The 23,575-nt window shown below is 40.6% G+C and overlaps 1 protein-coding gene and 1 long non-coding RNA gene across 2 annotated transcripts in view; one reads left to right on the top strand and one right to left on the bottom strand.

Annotated features, from left to right (window-relative positions):
* The window catches only part of LOC140520264 (xanthine dehydrogenase/oxidase-like), a 65,565-nt gene that overhangs the window by 30,334 nt on the left and 11,656 nt on the right, over window positions 1-23,575 (top strand). Inside the window, exons 16-30 of the mRNA XM_072634114.1 lie at window positions 1,567-1,650; window positions 2,385-2,554; window positions 3,858-3,981; window positions 6,074-6,193; window positions 6,581-6,677; window positions 11,830-11,954; window positions 15,048-15,181; window positions 15,309-15,396; window positions 16,984-17,070; window positions 18,206-18,397; window positions 18,543-18,688; window positions 19,089-19,170; window positions 20,531-20,626; window positions 21,937-22,065; window positions 22,981-23,055. Coding sequence (XP_072490215.1) covers window positions 1,567-1,650; window positions 2,385-2,554; window positions 3,858-3,981; window positions 6,074-6,193; window positions 6,581-6,677; window positions 11,830-11,954; window positions 15,048-15,181; window positions 15,309-15,396; window positions 16,984-17,070; window positions 18,206-18,397; window positions 18,543-18,688; window positions 19,089-19,170; window positions 20,531-20,626; window positions 21,937-22,065; window positions 22,981-23,055 — 1,749 coding nt within the window. The remainder of the gene's footprint in view (window positions 1-1,566; window positions 1,651-2,384; window positions 2,555-3,857; window positions 3,982-6,073; window positions 6,194-6,580; window positions 6,678-11,829; window positions 11,955-15,047; window positions 15,182-15,308; window positions 15,397-16,983; window positions 17,071-18,205; window positions 18,398-18,542; window positions 18,689-19,088; window positions 19,171-20,530; window positions 20,627-21,936; window positions 22,066-22,980; window positions 23,056-23,575) is intronic.
* Window positions 13,492-20,550, bottom strand: LOC140520265 (uncharacterized). The gene is made up of 2 exons (XR_011972444.1): window positions 20,452-20,550; window positions 13,492-14,077 (listed from the first exon to the last, which is right to left on the bottom strand). It is a non-coding gene; the product is annotated as an uncharacterized lncRNA (long non-coding RNA).

Below are 23,575 nucleotides of genomic sequence, written 5' to 3'. Positions count from 1 at the left end.
ACAAGCTGGAGAAGGAAATGGCAAACCATTCCAGTATCTCTGCCAAGAAAACCCCAAATGGAGTCCTGAAGAGTCAGACACAATTGACCAATAGCAACAGCACAGAGACCTGGGTAATTTTAGAATGTCTTGTCCTTCCAAATGGACCATTGAAGGCAGCATGGTGTAGTTACTAGAGCGTTGAGTTGCAAGTCAGAAAGATCTGAACCCAAATTCTGCCTAACTGTGCTGCTTTGGGCAAATCACATCATCTCTCTGAGCCTCATTATTTAATCAACCATCATTTGTTATGTCAGGCTAAAGCTAGGCTCTGTGTCTTGGTTTTCTCATCTGTAAAATGTACATCATGATAACAAGTACTTCATAGAGCTGCTGTGAAGATGAAAAGAGATAACTGGACAAGATTTTGGCTCTTAGAGTGCTGTATAAACATATTAGAGTGGAAAAGCTGTGGAATGCAGAGCTGGTATAGACCATAGGAAACATCTGTCCTTCAGAATAGGTGATAACTATGTCTAGAATATAGATCATCAGTTTTGGAGGTGGGGTAGGGAGGGATGGGATCTCTGATTTTAGAAGGGTTGAAAGGTCTTGGAGAGTAGTTCCCTCTACCATCACATTTTGACATCTTCTCCAAATTAGAGTCTTATGGAATTGCCTGGGGGTCACTGAGAAGTGAAATGACTTGCCCAGGGTCATAGAGTCAATATTTGGCATTTGTTGCTGTTCAGTCATTTCAGTCATGTCCTACTCTTCATGATCGCATTTGGGGTTTTCTTGGAAAGATACTGGAGTGGTTTGCCATTTCCTTCTCCAGCTCATTTTGCAGAGGAGGAAAGTGAGCCAAACAGGGTTGAGTGACTTGCCTGAGGTCCCACAGCTTGGAAGTATGCGAGGCCAGATTTGAACTCAGGAAGATGAGTTCTTGACTCCAATTCTGGCATTCTACTCACTGTGCCACTGAAATGCTCTAATATATGAAATAGGCAAGACAAATCTAGGTCTTCCTGGCACCTGGGGCCAGGTCTCTCTCCACTATGTTGCTTAGGCTGCAGATGTGATTAATAATGTATCAAAACTGTTTCGATGTGGATTCCCCAAGATTCCTCATCACTCTCTCTCTTTCTGTCCATCGTCCTATAAAAAAAAGATGCTGCTGAACAATCCATTCTCCATTGGTCATCATTGTTCAAGGATGGAATGGCTATTCGTGCATAGCATATAGGGGAATATAAAATGACATGACCTCTTCCCTAGTGGAAAAACCTTCACCTGGGGACAAGTAAAGACTAATAATAGAGATTTAACTATTGGACATTCCCAGTAAGTCCCAACTAAAATCCTGTCCTATAGGGAGCCCTTCTCAACCCCTCTTATTTTTCCTGTATATATGTTGTTTGTACATATTTGTGTTTTGTCTCCCCCATTTCATTCTAAGTCCTTGAGGGCAAGGACTGTCTTTCATCTCTTTTTGCATCTACAATGCTTACTTCGCATGCTATTTGTCTGACTGGGATATTGTGAACACGTCCATCCAGGCTCACTTCTGTCTTCTCTCTTTCACAGAAATGTGATAAACTGGATCCAACCTACGTCAGTGCCACTACCCTCTTTCAAAAAGAGACCCCTGCCAATGTTCAGCTCTTTCAAGTAAGTGGAATGCCTCCAGGTCTCACCTGGAGGACCTCTCCTAACTTAATCTTTTGGATAGAAGTAGGAAGTCCACTGAATGCATTTAGGATAGTGATCCTTAAATGCTTTTGAATAAAAAGTCAGAGAATAATTCCAGAATTTTTCTCTCGATAAAGAAACCCAGAATCACATTACAATCAATATTACATTTATTTTCTTTTTATTCCTCCTCATCTTGTCCCTGGAGCTTCAGTTTCTACTTTTTAATCTGTTCTTTAAATAATGATCAAACCCTCCCCACTCTCTTGTCTCTTCCGTGCCTCTCCAGGGTTGGTGGACAGAACTGTGATTAATCATGCCCACCTTTGCTTTCCCTTCTCATCAAAAACTGCTTCTTCTACCCCCTTCTGTATCACACTCAATCTTGAAGCCCTACTGTCTTCAGTCTTACTAGCAGGCTGTAATATAAAGTGAGAAAAATCTGGGTTCAAAGCCTTTCTCTGCTGCCTCCTACCTCTGTGACTGTGGGGAAGTTATTTAACCTCCTTAGTCATCAGTTTCCTCATGCACAAAGAGGGGGTTGGATTAATGGCCTTTGAGGTTCCCTTTTCTTCTATGATCCTATATCTTCCAGTCTTTTTTGTCTCCTAGTATCTCCCATCTCATTTCTCCAGCCTCTTTTGCTGCTAGCTTGAACTTTTCTCCTCTTTTCCTGAGTAGTTGCAGAGACACCTCCCTTCCTCTTGTTCTAGGAAGTTCCCAAGGGACAGGCTGAAGAAGACACGGTGGGCCGGCCCATCCCGCATCTTTCCGCTGCCATGCAGGCCTCAGGGGAGGCCATGTACTGTGATGACATCCCCCTCTTTTCCAATGAACTCTACCTTCGGCTAGTCACCAGCACCCAGGCTCATGCCAAAATCAAGTGAGTTGTAGCTATGAATATGATAGAATAAAGTGACCCTTGGACCTAGAAATTAGGAATTAGGTGGTATCTTCATAGAATTGACCGCCGAAGGTCTTATTATGTTCAGAATTCTCCATGAATCTTACATCTAAAAATGGTTTTTTTTAGATTGCAAGATTCCTAGAGAATTCTGAATGATCTATTAAGGTCTCAGCTCACTTTTGTGTGTTCAGACCAGAGCATCCTATTCTCCCTCACAATCTAAAGGGAACCAGATGTTTGTTAATTGACTGATTAATCTCCATTTCTAAACATTCAGTTGTGTAGCCAAACACAGGGAAAACTTAAAAATTTTGGCAAGCACTTTCAGGAAAATGATATGAAAATTATCTGATGCATTATTTGTGTTGGAGCCTAGAAGCCTGGGCCAATTGACTGACATTACTTAAACAACATAGGAGACTATGGGGTACTTTTTCAACGTCATCTCAGACATTCTTCCCTTCAGCCAAATAACATCTGGATGGAGGTGAAAATGTTGAAAGAGCAGAAGCACCTTATATACGTTCTTATTTTTCCATGGAGGAGATGGAGCAAAGGATGAGAGAATTTCTGTAGCTTGGTTACTTTGGGCTCCCCTCCCGTAGTACCCTGGACCATTTGAGATGCAAACACTGCAACTTTCCCTCTGGCAAAGTTATATTGGATATTAGCAAAAGTGTTGTGGAAAATAGATGAGCAAATTTGCTTCCTAGATTTTGCATCAGGATTGTGTCAGAAAATTCAGTGCCTAGCACAATTTTCTGCATATTATGTGTATATTTAATATATATTATATATAATGTATAACATATTATGTTATAACTAAATTTTATGTAACACCTTTTAAAGTGTATTACAAAAGTTAGTAATTATGATGATGCTGCAAGTAAGGTAGTATAAGTATTATTCGCTCAGCTTTATGGACGATCAGAGTGAACCTCAGAGAGGTGATGAGACAGGTCACATAGCTAGTAAGAGACAGAGAAGTATATTCAAATTCCAAATCTAGGGACTTTTTACTACCCTGTGCTACTTCTCTGTGCTTTTCTATTCCCTTGGTATCAGGGGAGGGGACAGGGGCAGAAACTAGACCAGTAATCACAACCCAAAGTGTAGAGTGGAAGACTCCAGACAAAAACAAGTCTTGAGTGGAAGAAAACATGATTAAATTCATTGGATAATTATTTCCTTTTTTCATTTTGCCCATGGAGACCCGGCCTGAGTAATAGAGCTTGCTGCAATTTCCTTGCCTTCTCAATCATGATGCTCCTTCTTTTAGGTCCATAGATGCTTCAGAAGCTCAGAAAGTCCCTGGGTTTGTTTGTTTTCTCTCAGCTGATGATATTCCTGGAAGTAATGAAACCGGACTATTTAATGATGAAACTGTCTTTGCTAAGCATAAGGTATGCTTGTTCCCTATGAAGTAAGTGGAGACTTTTATAGATTTAATCTTGATCATGTCTTCTGAGGTTTCTATATTTTCCATACCTTCATGGGCAGCCACCATCCATCTGACTGATTTGCCACAGAAAGTTCTGTGTAGGGCTACCTTAATTACGTTTCTACTATCATCCTTCTGTTGGTTTAGTTGATGAATGACTGATGTCCTTATTAGGTGAAAATCCTACATCAAAATGATGTCTGTTGAATTTGGCAAACTGATTGTGCTTCTAGTTGCCCTTTAGTTCCTAGAGATAGTCGCAGTCATTTAAAAATTTCCCCTTTTGCTGCTCTGAGTTTCTCCATTTAGAACAGGAGCCATCATTTAAGTGATAATGATGGTTCTGGTGCCAATAAGAGCCAGCATTTATATAGTGCATTAAGATTTGCAAATTGCTTTATAAATATCATCTTATTGTATCTTATTCTTACAACAATTTTAGGAGGTAGTTGGTATTATTATCCCCATTTTACAGATGAAGAAAATGAGACCAAGGGAAGTGAAATGACTTGTCAGCAACCCGTAGTGACTGAAGCTGGATTTGAACAGGTCCAGTGCTTTATCCACTATGCTACCTAGATGCCTCTATGTTAGATAAATACACTAACTACTTGAATAAGAATAGAACTGTAAATAAACATAAACATAATTTGTGGTTATATCTTATACATTCTAGTCACTTCAAGCAATCTATATGCTCAGTCCCTTCACTTTTGCACAAAGTAAGAAAGCTATCTGAATAGCCAAAAATAGAAGTCACTTGGTTTACTTTCTAATAAAAAAATACATATGTATATATATGTATATATATGTACATGTATATATAATCTGTAATGTGTGTATTTACATGTATACTCTATCAATTTAACATTAAAGAAACATTACTCATTTACTACATACAAACATAGTATTACCAGAAAATAGACTTTGGGAGGAAGCAAAGGAACATACATTCACTGAGCTGGGCTACTATATTCCAGACGCTGTGCTAAGTGCTTCGCAGCACTATCTCATTTGATCCTCACAACAACCCTGGGATGTAGGTGCTGTTATTTTTCTCGTTTTACAGGGGAGAAACCAGGCAGACAACAATTAAATGACTTGCTTGGGATCAAATAGTAGGTGTCTGAGATCACATTTGAACTCAGGTCTTCCTGATTCCAGGCCCAATGCTCTATTAACTGAGCTTCCTAACTGCCTCTGGCCTCAGGGATACAAAGACAACTCTAAGAATAACCTCTGGCATTTATACAGTGCTTTAAAGGTTATCAAAGTTCAATTATCTGGAAGTTTCAGTTCTGTAGAATACCTTTTTCCCCAGTGATACTCACTAAATGAAACATTACTGTACTATAATAGAACCTTGTAGTAGTATGAGTGCTGAGAATATTAATAATAATGAGATTAGAAAGACAACATCGTTGTGAATATGTCTTTGATCTAATGAGATAATCTTTAGAAAGGCCAAGGTCCCAGGCCATCACCAGCTGTCTTGACTTTTGTCTTGCTGATGGACTTTGATGACTGGATGAGAGAGTGAGGTTGACAGCTTGGTACAACTCTGCCTCCCTCAATTCCATTTCATGTGCAAGTTCAAGAAATTATGCTTAAGATGTCATTGGTCCTCTTTGAGAAAAAAGGATGATAAACAATTTGTGAAACACAGAGTGCCTAAAATAGGTGCCATATATGCTCAGTCTCTTCTCTTCTTTCCTCTGAGACACAGGGAAGACACTTGGGATTTCATTAGCATAGGGATCTCCCAGGTGAGAAAATTTCTACCAGTGAATGTCAGGACTTTCTCTGTTTCTTATAGACTCAGAGAGCTGTCTAGAGCACTGAGAGCTTAGATAATTTGCTAGGGCTACATTCCCTCAGGACTTCGACTCAGGTCTTCTTTGCTCCAGATCAGGTTCTCTATTCTCTTTCCTGCTCAGCTCCTCTGTCTTTGATAAGGACAGGTGACTTAGGGAAGGCATAGAAAGCTCAAGGAATGGCTGAGTGGGCTTGTTGATTCACTGAGACCATCTTGGGTCAACAGCAGTTTCTCCTAGGTCACTTGTGTGGGACACATCATTGGGGCTGTGGTCACAGATACCCCAGAACATGCACAGAGGGCAGCTCAAGCTGTGAAAATTACCTATGAGGAACTTCCAGCCATTATCACGATTGAGGTAACTGATGCTAGACCCTGGCCTTCCCACCTTTACCCTGACACTGTCCTGCTCCCCGCCTAAACCTCCATTCATCACAGTCATCCTCAGCTCTGACTACATTCTTGTAGTTATTTGTCATCCTTGATATACAGTGTTTAAACACGATCCCTGTGCCATGCTGTGTAGCTTGCTTTGAAGAAATACAATCCCTGAGCCCTTTTCTGATTTTGTGGTCATATATCTCCCCACTTCCACCCATCTCCTGAGTGCATCCAAATGAACCTGGGAAAGAAAACCAACCAACTGTAAGAATTTGCCCTCCTCAAGTCAGTAATACCCCTCTTCTCTCTTCTTCTGTTAACTCCCTGAAAATCTGGGTACCATCCCTTATTTTTTGTCATTCAGGATGCAATAAAAAACAATTCGTTCTATGGTTCAGAGCTCAAAATTGAGAACGGAGACCTCAAAAAAGGATTTGCTGAAGCTGATAACGTTATTTCAGGTACAGTCTAATTTTTCCCTTCATGATGCCTGGGTAGGGTTGGGTGGCAGCTGTTGTTTGGGAAGAAACCAAATGACAGTTTTACATAAAGGATGCTAGTCTTTTCTGTTATTTCTAAATATCATAGAAGTTTATAACTAGAATGGAGTTTATCAACTACTTCAGTCCTCTCATTATAAAACTATGTAAAGATGAAGTAACCAAAAGGGAGATTGGGGAGGGAAGGGAATAAGCATTCATTAAGTGCCTCCTGTGTACTAGGTACTTTGCTAGGGCACTTTTGATCTTCTAAACAACTCTGTGAGGTAGTTGCTACTATTATCCCCATTTTACAGCTGAGGACACTGAAGCAGATAGAGGTTAAATGACTTGCTCAGGGTCACACAGACAGTAAGTGCTTGAGGCTCGATTTGGACTCAGGTTTTCCTGACTTCAGGTCTAGCACTCTATCCACCCTACCACCTGCCTGCCTCTAGATTTATGAACTATTAGATTTCTGTTTAAGTCCAACAGGATGATCTGTAACTTCCATAATCTTGGGGTATTCTGATTCCATGGTAACATTAAATTGCTTTAGTCTTGACCCATAACCAAAAAGGATGCTTTTTAAAAAAAGCTTTGAGACTTAATAATAATAGCTAGAATTCATAAAATACTTCAGAAGTATCAACTATTTTACTTTCACAATAACTCTGTGCTATTATTATCCTCATTTTACAGGTGAGGAAACAGGCAAAAGTTAACTAATGTGTCTGAGGCTGGATTTGAACTCAGGTCTTCCTCAGTCCATAACTATTCACCATTCACGATGCCAGTTAGCTGTCTCTGGCAGAATCCAGTCTAGATTGACCCCAAGTAATTGTCAAGAAAGCTAACATTATCTTGAGCTTCACTAAGAAACGCATGGTGCCCCCAGAATAAAACAATGAGAATCCTAGTGATCAACTACATTCAGAGTCCTGTGTTCATTTCCAAATGTCAACTTTTAGTACAGGCGTTAATAAATTTGAGAGTTTCTGGAGTAAAGTAACCAGGATGGTGAAGATTCTCATGTCCATACCATATGAGGATGGATTAAAGGTACTGGAGAGTGTTTACTCTGGAAAAAGGAATACTTTGGGAAGAAATGCTGTGTTCAAATATGAGAAGGGTCATCATAGGGAAGAGTGCTTAGATTTTTTCTGCTTTTGAAAATTTGGTTGACTTTATTATATTCTTTAAAAGGCAATCAAGTGACATATAATAGAGATCTGGGGTTCCATGTGTATAGTTCTCTCATCTATATGAAAATAAGTAATACATATGTTGGGAAGTGTTCATTTTATTTGGTATTGGCTAAAGGCAGAATAAAAATATATAACTTTTTCACAAAAGATTCATTTTTCTTGGTCCTCGAGGATACAGCTAGGAGTAATGGGTGAAAGTTGCAGAATAAAGTTTAGACTTGATTTCAGGAAAACTTCTTAATAGTTATTGCTATTGTTCAGTCATTTCTGACTCTCTTTGACCCTTTTTGGGTTTGTTTGTTTGTTTTTTCTTTTTTGCAATGATACTGGATGGTTTGCCATTTCCTTCTCCAGTTCATTTTACATATAAGGAAACTGAAGCAAATAGGGTGAAGTGACTTGCCCAGGGCCACACAGTAAGTGTTTGAGGCCAGAATGGAACTCATCAAGATGCATCTTCCTGACTCCAGGCTTGGCATGGTGTCTCCTCTCTTTTCTACAAAGTCCCACACTCAACACCTTGATCCTTAATTTGGACATTTCTATTTCTTCTACTGTACTGGAAAAGTCTGAGATTATTAGGTGTGAACTCTCTCATTTTCCCTCCTGCCACCTGAAGTTATCTGCCCCCAATTCCAATCCTTTCTCCTTTCCTCTCCTATATCAGGTTTGCTCTTCCTTTGCACCTGTTTTCTTTGTCCCAATTTATCTCTGATTTTGTTTCTTCAAACAAATCTCTCTCTAGTATTTTCAGTTTCTCCTCAACAGAATCCCTCCCTCCTTCCTTTAAGGATATAGGCATTCAAGACCCCCCACTCTGGCCCCAATTTACCATTAGTTTTATCTCTTACTATCTTTCTCTGTGAAATATTGACATCAAATTGGTCTATTCCTTATATCCCCAATATAACTTGTATCCTTCCATTTTGTACCTCCATCTACCCCATTGGCTATATCTGAAATACCCTTTCTCCACCTGTTCGATCATCTATACTCTCGTAACACACCCTAGAATGGCATTGTCTTTCTTTGCTGTCCTATTTCACCATTGATTCACGTTTAGTTTGGAATCCACTGAGACACCCAGATTATTTTTTAAAAGACAAACTGCTACCTAGTCATGCTTCATCCATTATGTACTTCTGAAATATATATTTTTGAAGCCAAGTTGCCAAACCAAGGCAACTAGATGGTATAAAGGAGTATTGGATTTGAAGTCAGGAAGACCTGCCTTAGACACTTACTACCTGTGTGACCCTGGACAAGTTATTTAACCATTTGCCTCAGTTTCCTCAGCATAAAATATGGGTGGTAATAGCACCTACCTCCCAGGCTTATTGTGAGGATCAAATGGAATAATATTTGTTAAGTGTTTAGCATTTAACAAGGCACATAATAACCAAGTCATTAATAAATGTTTATTCCCTAAACCCTTATTTCTATTGGCTTTTTTCCATATGTGATCCAGTCTCTTCTATCCTGTGAAGAACTCTTTGAGTCCTAATTCTTGCACTCATTATTTTAGTTACTTCTAATGACTGTGTCATTGGCAAATTTAATTAGCTGGCTTCCTAGGCCCTTATCCTAGTTATTGCTATAAAACAGTAAACAACACAGGGTCCCACACAGATCCCTTGGGATCTTCTTGAACAAGACCATGGATACCTCCTGTTTGGGTCTGGCTACTCAACCAGTTCTGTTCCCATCAAGCTGTGCCATGATCAGGCTTGCATCCCTCCATCCTTCACAAGAATAGCAGGAGAGAACATCAAATGCCTTGTTAAAATCTAGGCAAATTCTATCCATAGCATTTTCCTTATTCTGTTTTATGACATAGTGGATATAGTGTTGAACATTGGAAAGAAAGATGCTGACAGAAATCCAACCCCAAATACTTTCTCATTAAGTATGAATGATTTCTCTTTGAACTTCAGGTTCCTCACTTATAAATTGAATAATTAATTAAATATTAAAAGACTAACATCTATCTCATGGGGCATTATGGAAATTGCTCAACAAACCTCAAGGAGACACATTAATATGAGCTGTTATTATTGCCAGTTTAGTAAGCCTTCCTAAGCGTAAATATGATTAGTTGGCCTCACCTGTGGCTGAGGTATGGGGAACAGGAAGCACTGGATTCAGTCCTACGTCATATACTTATTAATAGTGTGATCCTGGGCAAGGCACCAAAGATCTCTCAGTCAGAGTTTCTATATCTATAAAATGGGGATATCGGTGACATCCATTCCGAAAGGGTTTTGTGAGACTCAAATAAGATAATGTCTGTAAAGTGCTCTGGCAGCCTTAAAGCAGTATAGAAACGTGAACTACTGTTAATGCTGAAGACTTCCTGATCATTGCCTGCATTCCTATGCATTCACGAACCATGTGTTTAGTGATGTGTCCTAGATTTTCTCTCCCTCTTTTAGCTGGTTTAAAGTCTTGTACATGCCGTGGGGTAATTTGATTTTCATTATCCTGCCTTGGGCATATGTAACAGTGAGTTACTCTTCTTATAAAAAGGAAGATTTCCCTTGTGTTTAACCTAAATCTCTCCAAAATGCAAGGGGAGCCCATTTCTTCCAAATGATAGCAAGTAAAGTTTTATAGCATTTTTAACTTCTTTGAAGAACATTTCACACAATCTTCTTGGATCTCCCTTACTGACATATAGTCTAAGTGGGAAATTGTTATCCTCATTCCACAGATTTGCTTAAGGTCACACATTTGGACAGCACTGCTTATTTTTCATAGTCTCACAGCATCATGGTACAATGGGAAGAACATAGTTTGAGGGCACAAGATCCTGGATTCAAATTCTACTTAGGATAGTCACTCCCTCAGTAATCTTGTTCAAATAACTTCACTTCCTTGGACCTTAATTTCTCATCTGTAAAACAAAGGGATTGGATTAGATGATTCCTACACTAGGTTTATGTTCCTACTATTTTCTGTCTCTGTTGCACTAATGTACATTACTAAGTATGCATCTCTTTTTCAAGTTCTATAGCCTCCTGATTAAAAAAAAAAGACATTTTCTCCATATGTAATAGAATTGATTAATGTTAAAGCTGAAGATAATTTCCCTTCTTTTGACAGGGATAAGAAAAAAAGAAAAAAAATCTAAAAAGGGGAAGCATTTGGGCCAAGGTTGCATAGCTACTATCAGAGCATAGAGTAGAATTCAAGTCATTTGACAAATAGCCTTTAATTATTTTTGTTGATTTCCTTTTATCTTTTTCCAGAATTGTACAATAATCTTTAGCAAAGACCTCATCGTTGCTGACTGCAGTAGCGGCATACACATTCTTCCTAATATTTTAAAATGTCATTTAAATGAGTTCATCTTCTACCCAACTACCAAATTGATTTTCCTAAAGCGTGTTACCTTCCTACTCAATCACCTCTAGTGCCTTGAGCAGTGTGCTTGTAAATATTTAACCACCATGAATTTGGGGAAACATTGTAGGCACCAACATATTCTGACATTTAATCTGCCCTATTAATATTTTCTCCATCACTTTTTAAAGACTTTGCAAGAAACAAAATAATCAAGTACTGATTTGTAGCATTTGCTGATTTCTGAGGTGTAAATGTTGTGAGAATTTCACACTTGCCTCCTCAGTTAGACTCTGAAAAGTCTGATTGAAAGGAAGGACTGCTTTTTGTCTTCTCTTTGTATCTCTTTACACAGTGCCTGGCATGTAGTAGACACTTAATAATACTGGTCTTGCCTAGACTAGACATTACCGATGCTTCATTTTCAATTCATGGTCAGCTATGAGCCTGAGATCTTTTTCTGATTTCCTCATTAACACATAAACTTCCTCCAGTAGGAATCTGTGTACTACATTTTTTCCTCCTTATATAGGATTCTACTCTACCCTGCACTACTAACATTTAATTTTCTGTGGCCTTTCCAGGAGAGCTATATATTGGTGGGCAGGAACACTTCTACTTAGAGACTCACTGCACCATTGCTGTTCCGAAGGGTGAAGCAGGAGAAATGGAGCTCTTTGTTTCCACCCAGTACCCAATGAAGACTCAGGTAACCATCTAATTCATTAATGGACTAGAAAAGGGAATTTGACAGAAGTATGCAAAGAGCTGAAATTTCTGTTTGCAAGTAACTGTAGAGAGGCAACACTGAACAAAAAATCAGAGGCCCATCTAGTTAGAGCTAAAAAGCACCACTGGAGGCTAGCAAGTCCCCTGCCCTTCCTTTTACAGAAAAGAAAATAAAGCAGAGATAAGGAGTGAAATGATTTCCTTTAGGCCACACAGCTTGAGAGTGTCTGCTATGGGATTTGAATCCAGGGCTTCCTGACTGCAAGTCCATGCTGTCCATACATTATACCTGGGTGATTTCCTACATCTGCCTCATACTTCCTGTTTGACTGTGAGGCAAGGAATTTAGAGAAGGGATTATTGTTCAAGTATTGGTCAGACCAAATGGCCTCTAAGGTCCCTCTTGACTCTGATATTTTGTGATCTGAGTGTTTTTGTAATAGTAACCATGGTAGGGCTAGATGTAGTAGTGAATGCTCAGAGGTATACTGGTCAATTTTTGGTTTAATCTGCATTATTAGTATTTTTTCCATCACTTTATTAAGTCCTGGTGATCAACAAAACAATAATTTGAACCCTGATTTGTAACTTTTGGGAATTTCTAGGGTTTAATGTTCACACTGAAAATCTAACAGAGTTACAGGGGTAGGGAACCTACAGCCTCAAAGTCACATGTGGCACCCTTCTTGGGTGCAGTCTTTTGACTGAGTCCAAGTTTTACAGAACTGATCTTATTGTTAAGGGGATTTCTTTTGTGCAGGTTGGATTCAGTCAAGGGGTGGCTAGATGTGGACTTGAGGCCACAGGTTCCCCACTCATGTAGGAGCTGGCTCCAGCATACCCTTGTCTTATCCATAGTCTCTGCCTATAGTCCTTCCCAGCCAGGGAGGTTAAGGCTGATAAATCATTGGAGTTTCAGAGTTCTGAGATATAGTAGGGTTAAAACTGATTGATTAGGTGTTGAATCAGAGTTTCAGCATCAATATGGGAACGAGGGATGGGGATTCAGAGTGCCAATGGAGGAATGAAGCAGTACAGGTTAAAAATAGAACAGTTCAAAGTTTCCATGCCAATCAATGATGGAATTGGGCTCATAAGTGGATGCTGCATTTTCAGCCTGGGCAAGATCAGGATATCCAGTAAGGGTGTGAGAAAGAGAGAGGCAGAGAGAGAGAGAGAGAGAGAGGGAGGGAGGCAAGGAAAAGAAAGAAAGGAAGAAAGCAAAGAAAAGAAAAGAAAAGAGCTATTATGCTGGATATAAAATGAGGAGAGTGTAAGTTTAGGAATAGTGGGGACCAACACTTCAATGGAAACCATGATGTGGTAGCAAAATCAATTTTGTTAAAGTCATAGAAAAGATAAATGAGGTATGAAAGGTGAGTTGTCCCTCCCCCATAATATTCCTGAGGAATAGGCAGGTTCTGTGAGGTAGAAGTCTCACTGGGAATGAGCCTGTTGCAGTTCCATGTTGTGTGGTGGTGGAATCATCCCAAAGAATTCAGTCAGACTAACTCTAATCCAAGTGTAGGCATTTATTGAGATGCTTCTCATGAAGTAGGTCAAGTTCCAAGAGGAACCAGTCACTTCAGAGAAAGCAAGATGGATTTTTATAGGGTAAAGATGCAATTACATAACAGGAATTATGAATATTAAAAAAGTAGGAGGGGTTTGTTAAGGAATTAGGTAATGGGGTGGGGAGGGGATGGCCTGGCCACAGTGGAACTGAGCATATGATTACCAACAATGATCCCCAATCAGAAAAATCCATTTGGGAGGGGGATATATGTATGATAATGATATTATAATAAGCTTCTCTACTTCATAAGTTTATTGTAGGTCAGTTCTTTACTGTTACTGTGCAGGTGCCTACTTAGGGAAAGTCCCTTCTATTGTTTTTGGGTCCACATCCTGTTTGGGTATCCTGGTGGTGGTGCTTCTGATTGGCTGAGTATTGTGGTCCTTTCTGAGATTTGATGGATGTGGTTGTCATTGAGTGCATGGACACACCTGCTGTTTCTGTGGGAAATATGAAGAATGGATCTGCAGGCAGTGGCTAGCTAGAAGCAGTGGCTGGGATCCCATCACATGGACACACCTGCTGTTCTGTGAGAAATAAAAGTTCATGGACACACCTGTTATACTAATGAGCAGTGAGACCTATATAAAGAAGTTAGGATGTTGAGTGTGTAGGAGGGGAGTGGTTAGGTAGGGGCAGTGGGTCTGCTGTTCAGTGGGGCCTATAAGGAAGTTAGATTATTGAAGCTGGGGGCAGCTTTATTAAGATTCCATCAAGCTCAACAATTGGGTCTTATACAACAGATGTTATCCAATGGTTTAGTGTTGGCTATTTTATAGTGATGATATTCACTTGTGTTTCAGTTGTATTCAATGCTTCATGATGTCATTTGGAGTTTTCTTGACAAAGATACTGGAGTGGTTTGCCATTTCCTTCTCTAGCTCATTTGCTGAGGCAAACATGGTTAAGTGATTTCTGCAGAATCGCACAGCTAGGAAGTGTGTGAGGTTGGATTTGAACTCAGGAAGAGAGGCTTCTTGACTCCAGGTTCATCATTCTATCCACTGTACCACCTAGCTGCCCAGTGTGTTTTATGATACATAAGGAAATAGAAAGAAATTCTAGTGTCTGTGTTCAATCAGAGGTCACTACTTGTCTGGAACCATGATGCACCTTTTGTTTGACTTGTTTTTTTTTTATTATTATTTTTACTCGTTTTTTTATAAATAAACTTCTGCAGAATTCCTATTTGCTCCAGTGGGATTAGTGTGTGTCATGTTAATCTGGAGTGAGTACTCCTCTGTGCCTTGCTGGGATCTGCAAACAGTCCATTAGGCACAAAACAGCCTGAAATCCATCTGTTGCTTTGGAGCTGGGTCCCAGTATAAGGTGTGATCTAGCTGAACTAGACCTCAGCTGTAGATATTTCTGGTCTTTCTCCTTGCATGTGAACAGGCTGTTGTCACCAGAACTAGCTCAACAGTTCTGTGTCTATTAAAAGTGACACAAACCTAGATGGGATGTTCATTTTGAAGCACACTCTCATTTTCATTCTAGAGTTTTGTTGCCAAAGTCTTGGGGGTCCCAGCAAATCGCATTGTGGTTCGAGTGAAAAGAATGGGAGGAGGTTTTGGAGGGAAGGGTACCCGGAGCACAGTATTGTCTACAGCAGTTGCTTTGGCTGCATACAAGTAAGTTGTGAAGTCAAGGAGTTGAATGTGGGAGTATGGGGGGAAAGGAGGCTTCCTTGTACTTTTTAGAAAGTTAGTTTCCTGGAAAAGGTTGGTATGTCTGTAAAGGAAATGGTTTCTCTCCCAGGACTGGCCGCCCTGTACGTTGCATGCTGAATCGAGATGAAGACATGTTGATAACTGGCGGGAGACACCCCTTTATGGCCAAATATAAGGTATCCGATAGAAAGGAACAAAGTCACGTTCAGCCATGCTGTTTAGTGATGTAATTGGAAGAGAGAAGTTCAAGAATGTGGGACACATTGTGTGAATGGGGAAGCATTTCTTTACTTAAGTTTTCCCCACCTGTATGAGGAAGCATGGTCCATGAATGAGAAGCATAATCAGCAATTTAGGAGTCTAAAGCAAATATCACAAAAGATATCCATGGTGAGCCACAAAAAATATGCCCTCACTTTTAACTTTTTAGGAAAAATTCGGTTGGTTGGATTAGGCCCCTGGAAAGAGTTGTGTGGTTCTGGATGACAGAGATATTGGCCCCTGGGGAATTAGTAAGGACATGTACAGAGGGGAAAACATACCACTTGGTAGTTTCATATTCTGATTTATTTTTCTTGTTGATTAATGGCTCAGCTGAGTGGTTTCTAGGCTGCCACTGTAAGTGCTGTTAGCACCCTCTTAATTTTAGTGCCCTAGGAATAAGCCTAGATCACCCTCCCCTAGTCACAGTTCTAGTACATATAACATGGGATTAATAACCCAATGATCTGATTTTCAATCCTACCTCTTTCAACATCTATTTTAATTCAATTCAGTAAACATTTAATAGGACCCTATTATGTATCAAACGTTATGCCAGGTTTTGAGGATACAAAGACAAAAATGAATCCATTCCTGCTACCAAGGTGCTTACATGCTAGCTGTGTGACCACAGGCATATATCCTACCTTAGTTTCCTCATCTGTAAAATAGGGAGGATAATAACTGCCTCAGAGGGCTGTTGTGAGCATGAAATGCTGAGATGGGTATGGATATGCTTTGAAAAGGAGAGAGTGCTGTGTGAACAAGAGGTTTAGCTGTGACTGCTTGGTGGCTGAATACCATGAAAAAAGTTCATAGTATTACATCAGTTCCAATGTACCCTGCCTTTGCCATCCCTCTTTCATCGATATTTGTATGCTTAGAAGACTGTTTGCCCTTAGACTGAGACCTTTTCCTGGATGCCTGAGACTGACAGAATTGGGTTAGCAGAATATATTCTTTCTAGTGGATTTAGTGATTTTGACATCTTCCCTTCTGATGCACTAAAATCTGTTCTGAAGCATTGTCATACCTTGCCCTTCTCTTCTCCTCCCTTCTCTCTTTCCTCATATACCTTCCTTGTTTCAATATCTTTCTGTTCCTTCAATTCTCCTTTTCTGTTTCTTCCACAAAAGCCATAAAACTGTTCCATTCAACAAGATTTTGAAGTTCCTGTTGTATAGAATTCACTGTGTTAAGTGCCAAACATAAAACATAAAAATAAAACCTAACACAATCTTGGAGCATTGAATTGGTGGGGGTATGTTCAGGGTTGCGAAGTTGAGGTTAGTGTCCTTCCAAACTGTGGTTGCCCTTTAAAAGAAAGTTATTTTTTTTTCTTGAATGAAGCATCTGTTGTTAGGTTCTTTCTATTATATCCTTAGTATATTATTCCCTCTGTTTTTCTCCTATGATGCTAAAGAAAGAGGAGGGAAAGGGATGGATAGAGAGATGGAGTATTGGGAAAGTACCCTGGCTGAAGAGGTCTGCTTTGTGATTAGGTCGGCTTCATGAAGACAGGGAAGATTGTGGCCCTTGAAGTTGAACACTACAGCAACGCAGGGAATACTTTAGACGTCTCTGAAAGCGTAAGTAAGACCCAACTTTGGGCCACCATTCTCTCCAACCTCTTTCCCCCCCCCGCCCTGCCCCAGCTACAAGTTTAATGGTGAACAAGAATAGGGGTGGACCTCCCATGGTGCACAGCTTCGATTGTAGAACTGTCCTTGACCTGATTGAAGTGACCTAAGGGTATGACTTAGTTTTTGAGACACCCTAGGACCCCCAGCAAGTGAACATTGATAGTATAGTGACTGGTTAACAATGGTTAAGTCAACTTAGCTTCTCAGAGGAAAGATATCCTGAGGGATATCATCTATTTTTATTGATTTGACTTAATTTGGGGGCTCATTTGATGCTGTTCTGACTACAACTTGAAATATACCATGAATAGATCATGAGTAAGCATAGAAACTATGGATCTGGAGGGAGAATTCAAGGATTAGTCAAGAGCCCTTAGGTCAATGGGTGGGTGGAAAATGAAGGAAGTAGAGTAGGGGGAAGAATGGTGAAGGTACTGTTAAATATTTGCTTTGGACTAGTTGAGACCAAAAACATTGGGCAATATTTTTAGAGGTGGTATGGCCATAGATAGGATGCTGTAACTCTCTGCTCAAGTCCTACAACAATGACTGATCTAAAATCATACAGGTGATTTCTAGGTTCTCTAAAGCCATTCCAGGAGAACACAAACTCTAACTAGTCTTAATGAGCTGGAAAGGCTTTAAATGTGAACCTGGTGGTGTCTGAAGACCAGCCTGGTTAAGTTCAGGTCATCACGTTGCCCACAAGGGGATCTTTTTTTTAAGCCATACCAACTGTCATATGTCCTCTACTATGTTAAGTGGTGAAGTATGTAGAGTTCTGGACCTGCAGTCAGGAAATGCAAACTTCAAATCCTTTCTCTCAACTTTCATCAACCTCAGTTTCCTCATCTGCAAAATGATGGGGTTGGATTTGATGACCTCTAAGATTGCTTTGAGTCCTAAATCTGTGATCCTATAATCCCATGACCAGTAAACTCAAGGTCCTTGAAGAAGGTAGTACCCCTCATACTTAAAGCCTGGGACATTTGACTATTTAAATTGGACAGGATAAATCTTTGGAGATAGCCAGTGGAAGTGGTGGATTATTTGTTCCATTTTTGTATCTCCTTTTCCTCAGATCATGGAACGGGCTTTATTGCATATGGACAACTGCTATAAGATCCCCAACATCCGAGGTACTGGCCGACTCTGCAAGACCAATCTGCCTTCCAACACAGCCTTCAGGGGCTTTGGGGGGCCCCAGGGGATGTTCATTGCTGAATACTGGATGAATGAAGTTGCCCTGACCTGTGATCTTCCAGCAGAGGAAGTAAGAACCAAGATTAATGTTGCTGGCTAAAATATTGGGTTGCCCTGCTCAGGATACATTAACCTGTCTCCAGGAGCAGTGTTAGGTTTCAGTTGGAGCCTCTGAGTACCCCATCACCCATAAGCTCTCTATCTCTGTTGGGTAGGTTCGAAAGCTCAACATGTACAAGGAAGGAGACCTGACTCACTTTAACCAGAGGCTGGAGGGATTCACTTTGCCCAGGTGTTGGGATGAATGCCTGGAAAGTTCACAGTACCATACCAGGAAGAGTGAGATTGAGAAGTTTAACAAGTAAGACCGGGGAAGGAAAGCATAAGAAATTAAGAACTTGCTACATAGAGAAGGTCGGGGCGGGGCGGGGCTGGGGGGGAAGAGGGGAAGGGCAGTGGGGAAGGGCAGTGATGAATATCCTTCCATTTCTGTCATGGTCATCTTTGAAATTTTCTGTTATCATTTCAATTGTTAGACTACAACAGATATTCATTAAGCACTTTCTAGGTATGTACCTGTATATCAGAACTTGGGGAGTGACGATGACTAAATAAAACCATGTGGTATCCTAGAAAATATACAGTCCCTGCCTCATGGAGCTCACAATCTAATAAGGGAGATAAGACATATATACAAAGAGGTTCAAGACCTACACAGGTCAATAGGGCCTTTGGTAAAAATGTCACTCTCTTTTTTCCAGGGAGAGTTGTTGGAAGAAGAGAGGTTTGTGTATAATTCCTACAAAATTTGGAATCAGCTTCACAATTCCCTTTCTGAATCAGGTAATTAAGTACCTTGTCTCTGCTCTTACATTTCCACTTGACAGGGACCCCTGCATTTTTATTATTCTAAAAGCTGCTTCAGAGGAATATCTATTTTTTGGTAGTGGAAGAGTTCACTGGAGAGAGCAGCCCAGGGTTGCTTAGACATTTGCTGTATTTGATTGATTATCTGAATTTCAGCACCTCTTTCTCAGCTGGGGAATGCCACCACCATTCATCAAGTGTCTGTCATGCCTATGGCATTGTGTGAGGTACTGAATATACTATGATGAAAACTGTAAGTAAGGTACAAGGCAAAATGTAACAAGGGCAGATGAAGGAGTTAGACCGAGGACCCTAAGAAAGGTGAGGAAGCAGGGTTCTGTTTCATCTGAAGGGAAAAGTGGTGGTTTCCTGGAAGATGGAGTCCCTGAACTGAGCCTTGAAGGCATAGAAGGTTTTCAACAGCTAGAAATGTGAAAGGAGTAGTACAATGGCATGACAAAATGCAGGATTCAAATATACAGAGGCCAGAGGGGGCAGGACAAAACAGGGGAACACCTAGTGGTCTAGTCTGGCTGAAAGTTACATGATATGAAAGGGAGAAGAGTGAAATGAGGTTAGCAAAGTATGTTGGAAGCCAGATTTTCAAGGACTTAAATGCCAAGATGAGGAGTTTATCCTATATACTAAGGGGAGCCAGTAAAAATTTTTGAGATTGAGAGTGACTTGATCACTCCTGTGCATTAGGGAGATTATTTGGTAGTTGTGAAGGATTTGGGTGGGAAAAAAATGAGGTAGGAAGACCAGGTAGGAGTTTACCACATAATCTAAGTGATGAGAACTCCTGCTAGGATGATGGCAGTGTGAGTGGAAAGGAAGGAACATATGTGAGCTGTTGGGAGGAAGGTGTCAAGACTTGGAAACTTATTGGATAGAGAGGCTGAGGAAGAGGGGAAAATCAAAGATGAACCTCAGATTTTGAACCCAAGGGACTTAGAGAATGATACTGACAATTGATGAGAAATTTGAAGGCAGGGAAGCTTGGGGTGGGATGGAGAGTAGATGAATTCCAGCAGGGTTTTGATGTAGAGACATTCAGTAGGATGTTGAAGAAGCTGAAATTAAATGTAGGTGCTGGGTCTGGATATGTGGTCATCTGCAGTGATAACTGAATCCACAAGGAAGAATGAGATTACTAAGGGAGAGAATGTAAACAGGGTAGAAAAGAAGGCCCATGACACAGCATTTCACCCTCTGGTGCTTAGGGTGCCATCCACAGTGTTTTGGGGGCACTACTACCTTCAGTTTAAGACTGAAGAAAACTTGAAGCTGAATAGGTCCCATGTGGTGGTCCTGATGTGGTCTCTTCTTTCCACAGGCTGGAGCTCTGATACATGTGTACACGGATGGTTCAGTCCTTCTTACCCATGGTGGTACTGAGATGGGCCAAGGCCTTCACACCAAGATGATCCAAGTAAGCAGCCTAAGTGAACACAACAGGAACTTACTTTGTGTGGGAAATCCTCTCAGAACAAGGAGTTTCCTTTAGAAAGGCAACAATAGTGTGATGGATAGACTGCCTGAACCCAAAAGACCTGGGGTCAAAAGCCTCCTCTGAGGTTAACTCTGACCCTGGAAAAGTTATTTCAAATCCTGGAATCTTGGTTTTCTCATCTATAAAATGGGGAATCATATCAGTACTGACAGATGGCATGGCAGAGTGGCAGAGGAGAGGGTCAGAAGACCTAGATTCAAACCCCATCCTCTGACACACACTGTAAATACTGTGCGACCCCTAGTAACCTTTCACTGCATCGAAGTAGTCCTTTCACCCTACAAGTTGCAGAGAAACTTTAGATTTTCATAGACAGTGTATCTTACCTGGTAGTTTCCTACACTGAGGAAATCAAAGTCCAGACATGCCCCTTTATCCTTCGTCCTCCACACACAAAAATATAGAGTACCTACCTCACAGTGGGTTTTTAGAAGGTTCAAATGGGAGGAAAGAGTACTTTATAGAACCTCATTATGCTTTATGAATCAGTTGTTGTTACAATTGCTAGTATTCCCTTGGTTAAAATGAGGCTATCCAATAGAACATCATAGATTATCATAGGATTAAGAACTGGAAAGGACATTAGTCATCATTTAATCCATCACCTTCATTTTACAGATGAGTAAATGGAGGTCCAGTAAACTTGAACAAGACATTTACTTTTCTGGGCCTCAGTTTCATCATCTTAATAAATGAAGAGGTTGGATGAAATAACTTCTAAGACTTTTTGAGACTCATCAAAGTTTAAATGGATACAGAGCCAAGCTCAGCATGAGGAAGACTTCTAGACTCTCATACCTATGGCCATCACCCCTATTGGCTGTATGACCCTGTCCAAGTCACTTAAACTCTCAGTGCCCCCACTCTGAGATGCAGAGGAGGCAGATGCCTCTTAGTTTTTGTAGAAAGTACTTCCTCATCTAGTATTCTTTGTACCAATGAAATCATGAATCCATTATAAAAAAAAGTTCCTTTCTACCTTAACATCTGATGACCTTTCCACAAGAGGTGGTGATGTTGGCTACAGGACAGACTTACAGGGAAGGATTAGTTTCAAAGGAGACAGCATGGGTGAATTGAACCTCAGAGGTATTGTCAAAGGTTCTGGCAGGGAATGGGAGGTTAGACTAATTCTAAATTCTTTCCCAATGCTAATAAGATTCAGTAATTCTAAGGAGCGCTAGCAATGCTTTCCAACACCTCATAGCCATGGACTCCTTGTTTTACAGGTGGCCAGCAGAACTTTGAGGATCCCCACCTCCAAGATTTACATCAGTGAAACAAGCACCACTACAGTGCCCAACACTTCTCCTACAGCTGCCTCTGTCAGCACTGACATCAATGGACAGGCTGTCTTTGTAAGGTTCTTGTGGGACTCTATAGGTCTCTGGTATGCTTCAGGTCCAAAGTTGCCTCCTTGGGATGTCTATGCAGTATTCCCCTAAGGCTATTTGTTCATGAGTTGTTCTTGTTTCTCTGCTACGCTTCCTCCAGACTCAAGGGCACAAGAAAAGCCACAAGGTTCATAACTGCATCGATTAACATCTTTGCATTTAGCTGTCAAGGCTGAAGACAAGTAAATGGACAGGGCAGAACAGTGAACAGAAAGTGAGATGGCCAAGTCAAGAGATGTGATAACTACTCTGTGATCCTTGATATAAGAGACCTGACTGAAATGAGGGGTTAATGATCTCAGACACAGCCTTAACAGGCTCCTTCAATATGCTGCAATAAAATCAGTATGTTTTAACTCATGTAAAAGATTTGCTGTGGCAGTGAATGAGGAAGCAAAATGGCAGCCTTCTGAGTAATACCTACTTTCTGAGCTTTTCTTCTGTATGGTGCTCACCTCAGCAAGGGTCCTTGGACTGTAGGTGTATCCCACAGAGAAAGTCAGAGATTACCTCTAGTCTTTAGTCAACCCCACTCTGCATCCCAGAGTTCTGGGGTATTTCTGTAACTTCTGGGGAATGCTGAGTGAGGAGGGGCAATGCAATAAAGTTTACATACCATATAGGGACTTTTGGGGTAGTTGAGGAAGAGTTGGACTTGAGTCAGGAAGACCCAAGTTCAAATGTGGCCTCAGACCTTTACTAGCAGTGTGACCCTGGGCAAATCATTTTATCTGTTTGTCTCAGATGCCTTGCTGTAAAAGGAAAGATTTGAAGTTGGTGCCCTTTAGGGTCATTTCTTGCTCTAAATCTATGATATCATGACCAATGACCAATATCTTGGGGGGGGCGGGCATGATTTGTGTGTGCTTTTTCCTTTAGGAAGCATGTAAAACCATCTTAGAAAGGCTAGAACCCTTCAAAAAGAAAAACCCCAATGGATCCTGGGAAGACTGGGTAAGTGTGCATTTATTAAAGATAAACATGGTGAAACCTAGGACCTGTTTGTATTTGTAGTACAAAATGCTCAGGATCTCTGATTTCCTGGATTCAGGAGCTCCATCCACTGGTGCAGTGTATAACCTCTTTGCCTTTGTAGATAGGTTTTATGAGTTTCATTGGTCCCTCAAAATCCATCCATTGGATCAGTTCTCTAGGGAAGAACTCTGATACTCTGACCAAGACTAGTCCTCTATTGATGCACATACACACAGTTCAGCATTCAGTGCCTTTCCAGCTTGGTAGGACCTGCCAGAGCTCATGCATGCCAGTCACCTGCACACAATGAAGAGCCACTGGAGGATATCTTTAGTAAAGACCTTCCATAATAAGTACTTACTAGGGGCAGCTAGATGGTATAGTGGAGAGAGTACTAGATCTGGAGTTTAGGAAGGCTCATCTTCCTAAGTTCAAATCTGGCCTCAGACACTTACTAGTTGTGTGACCCTGGGCAAGTCACTTATCCCTGTTTGCCTCA

The sequence above is a fragment of the Notamacropus eugenii genome, chromosome 1, assembly GCF_028372415.1.
Source record: "Notamacropus eugenii isolate mMacEug1 chromosome 1, mMacEug1.pri_v2, whole genome shotgun sequence".
Lineage (NCBI taxonomy): Eukaryota > Metazoa > Chordata > Mammalia > Diprotodontia > Macropodidae > Notamacropus > Notamacropus eugenii.
This window is presented reverse-complemented; position numbering and strand designations above follow the sequence as displayed.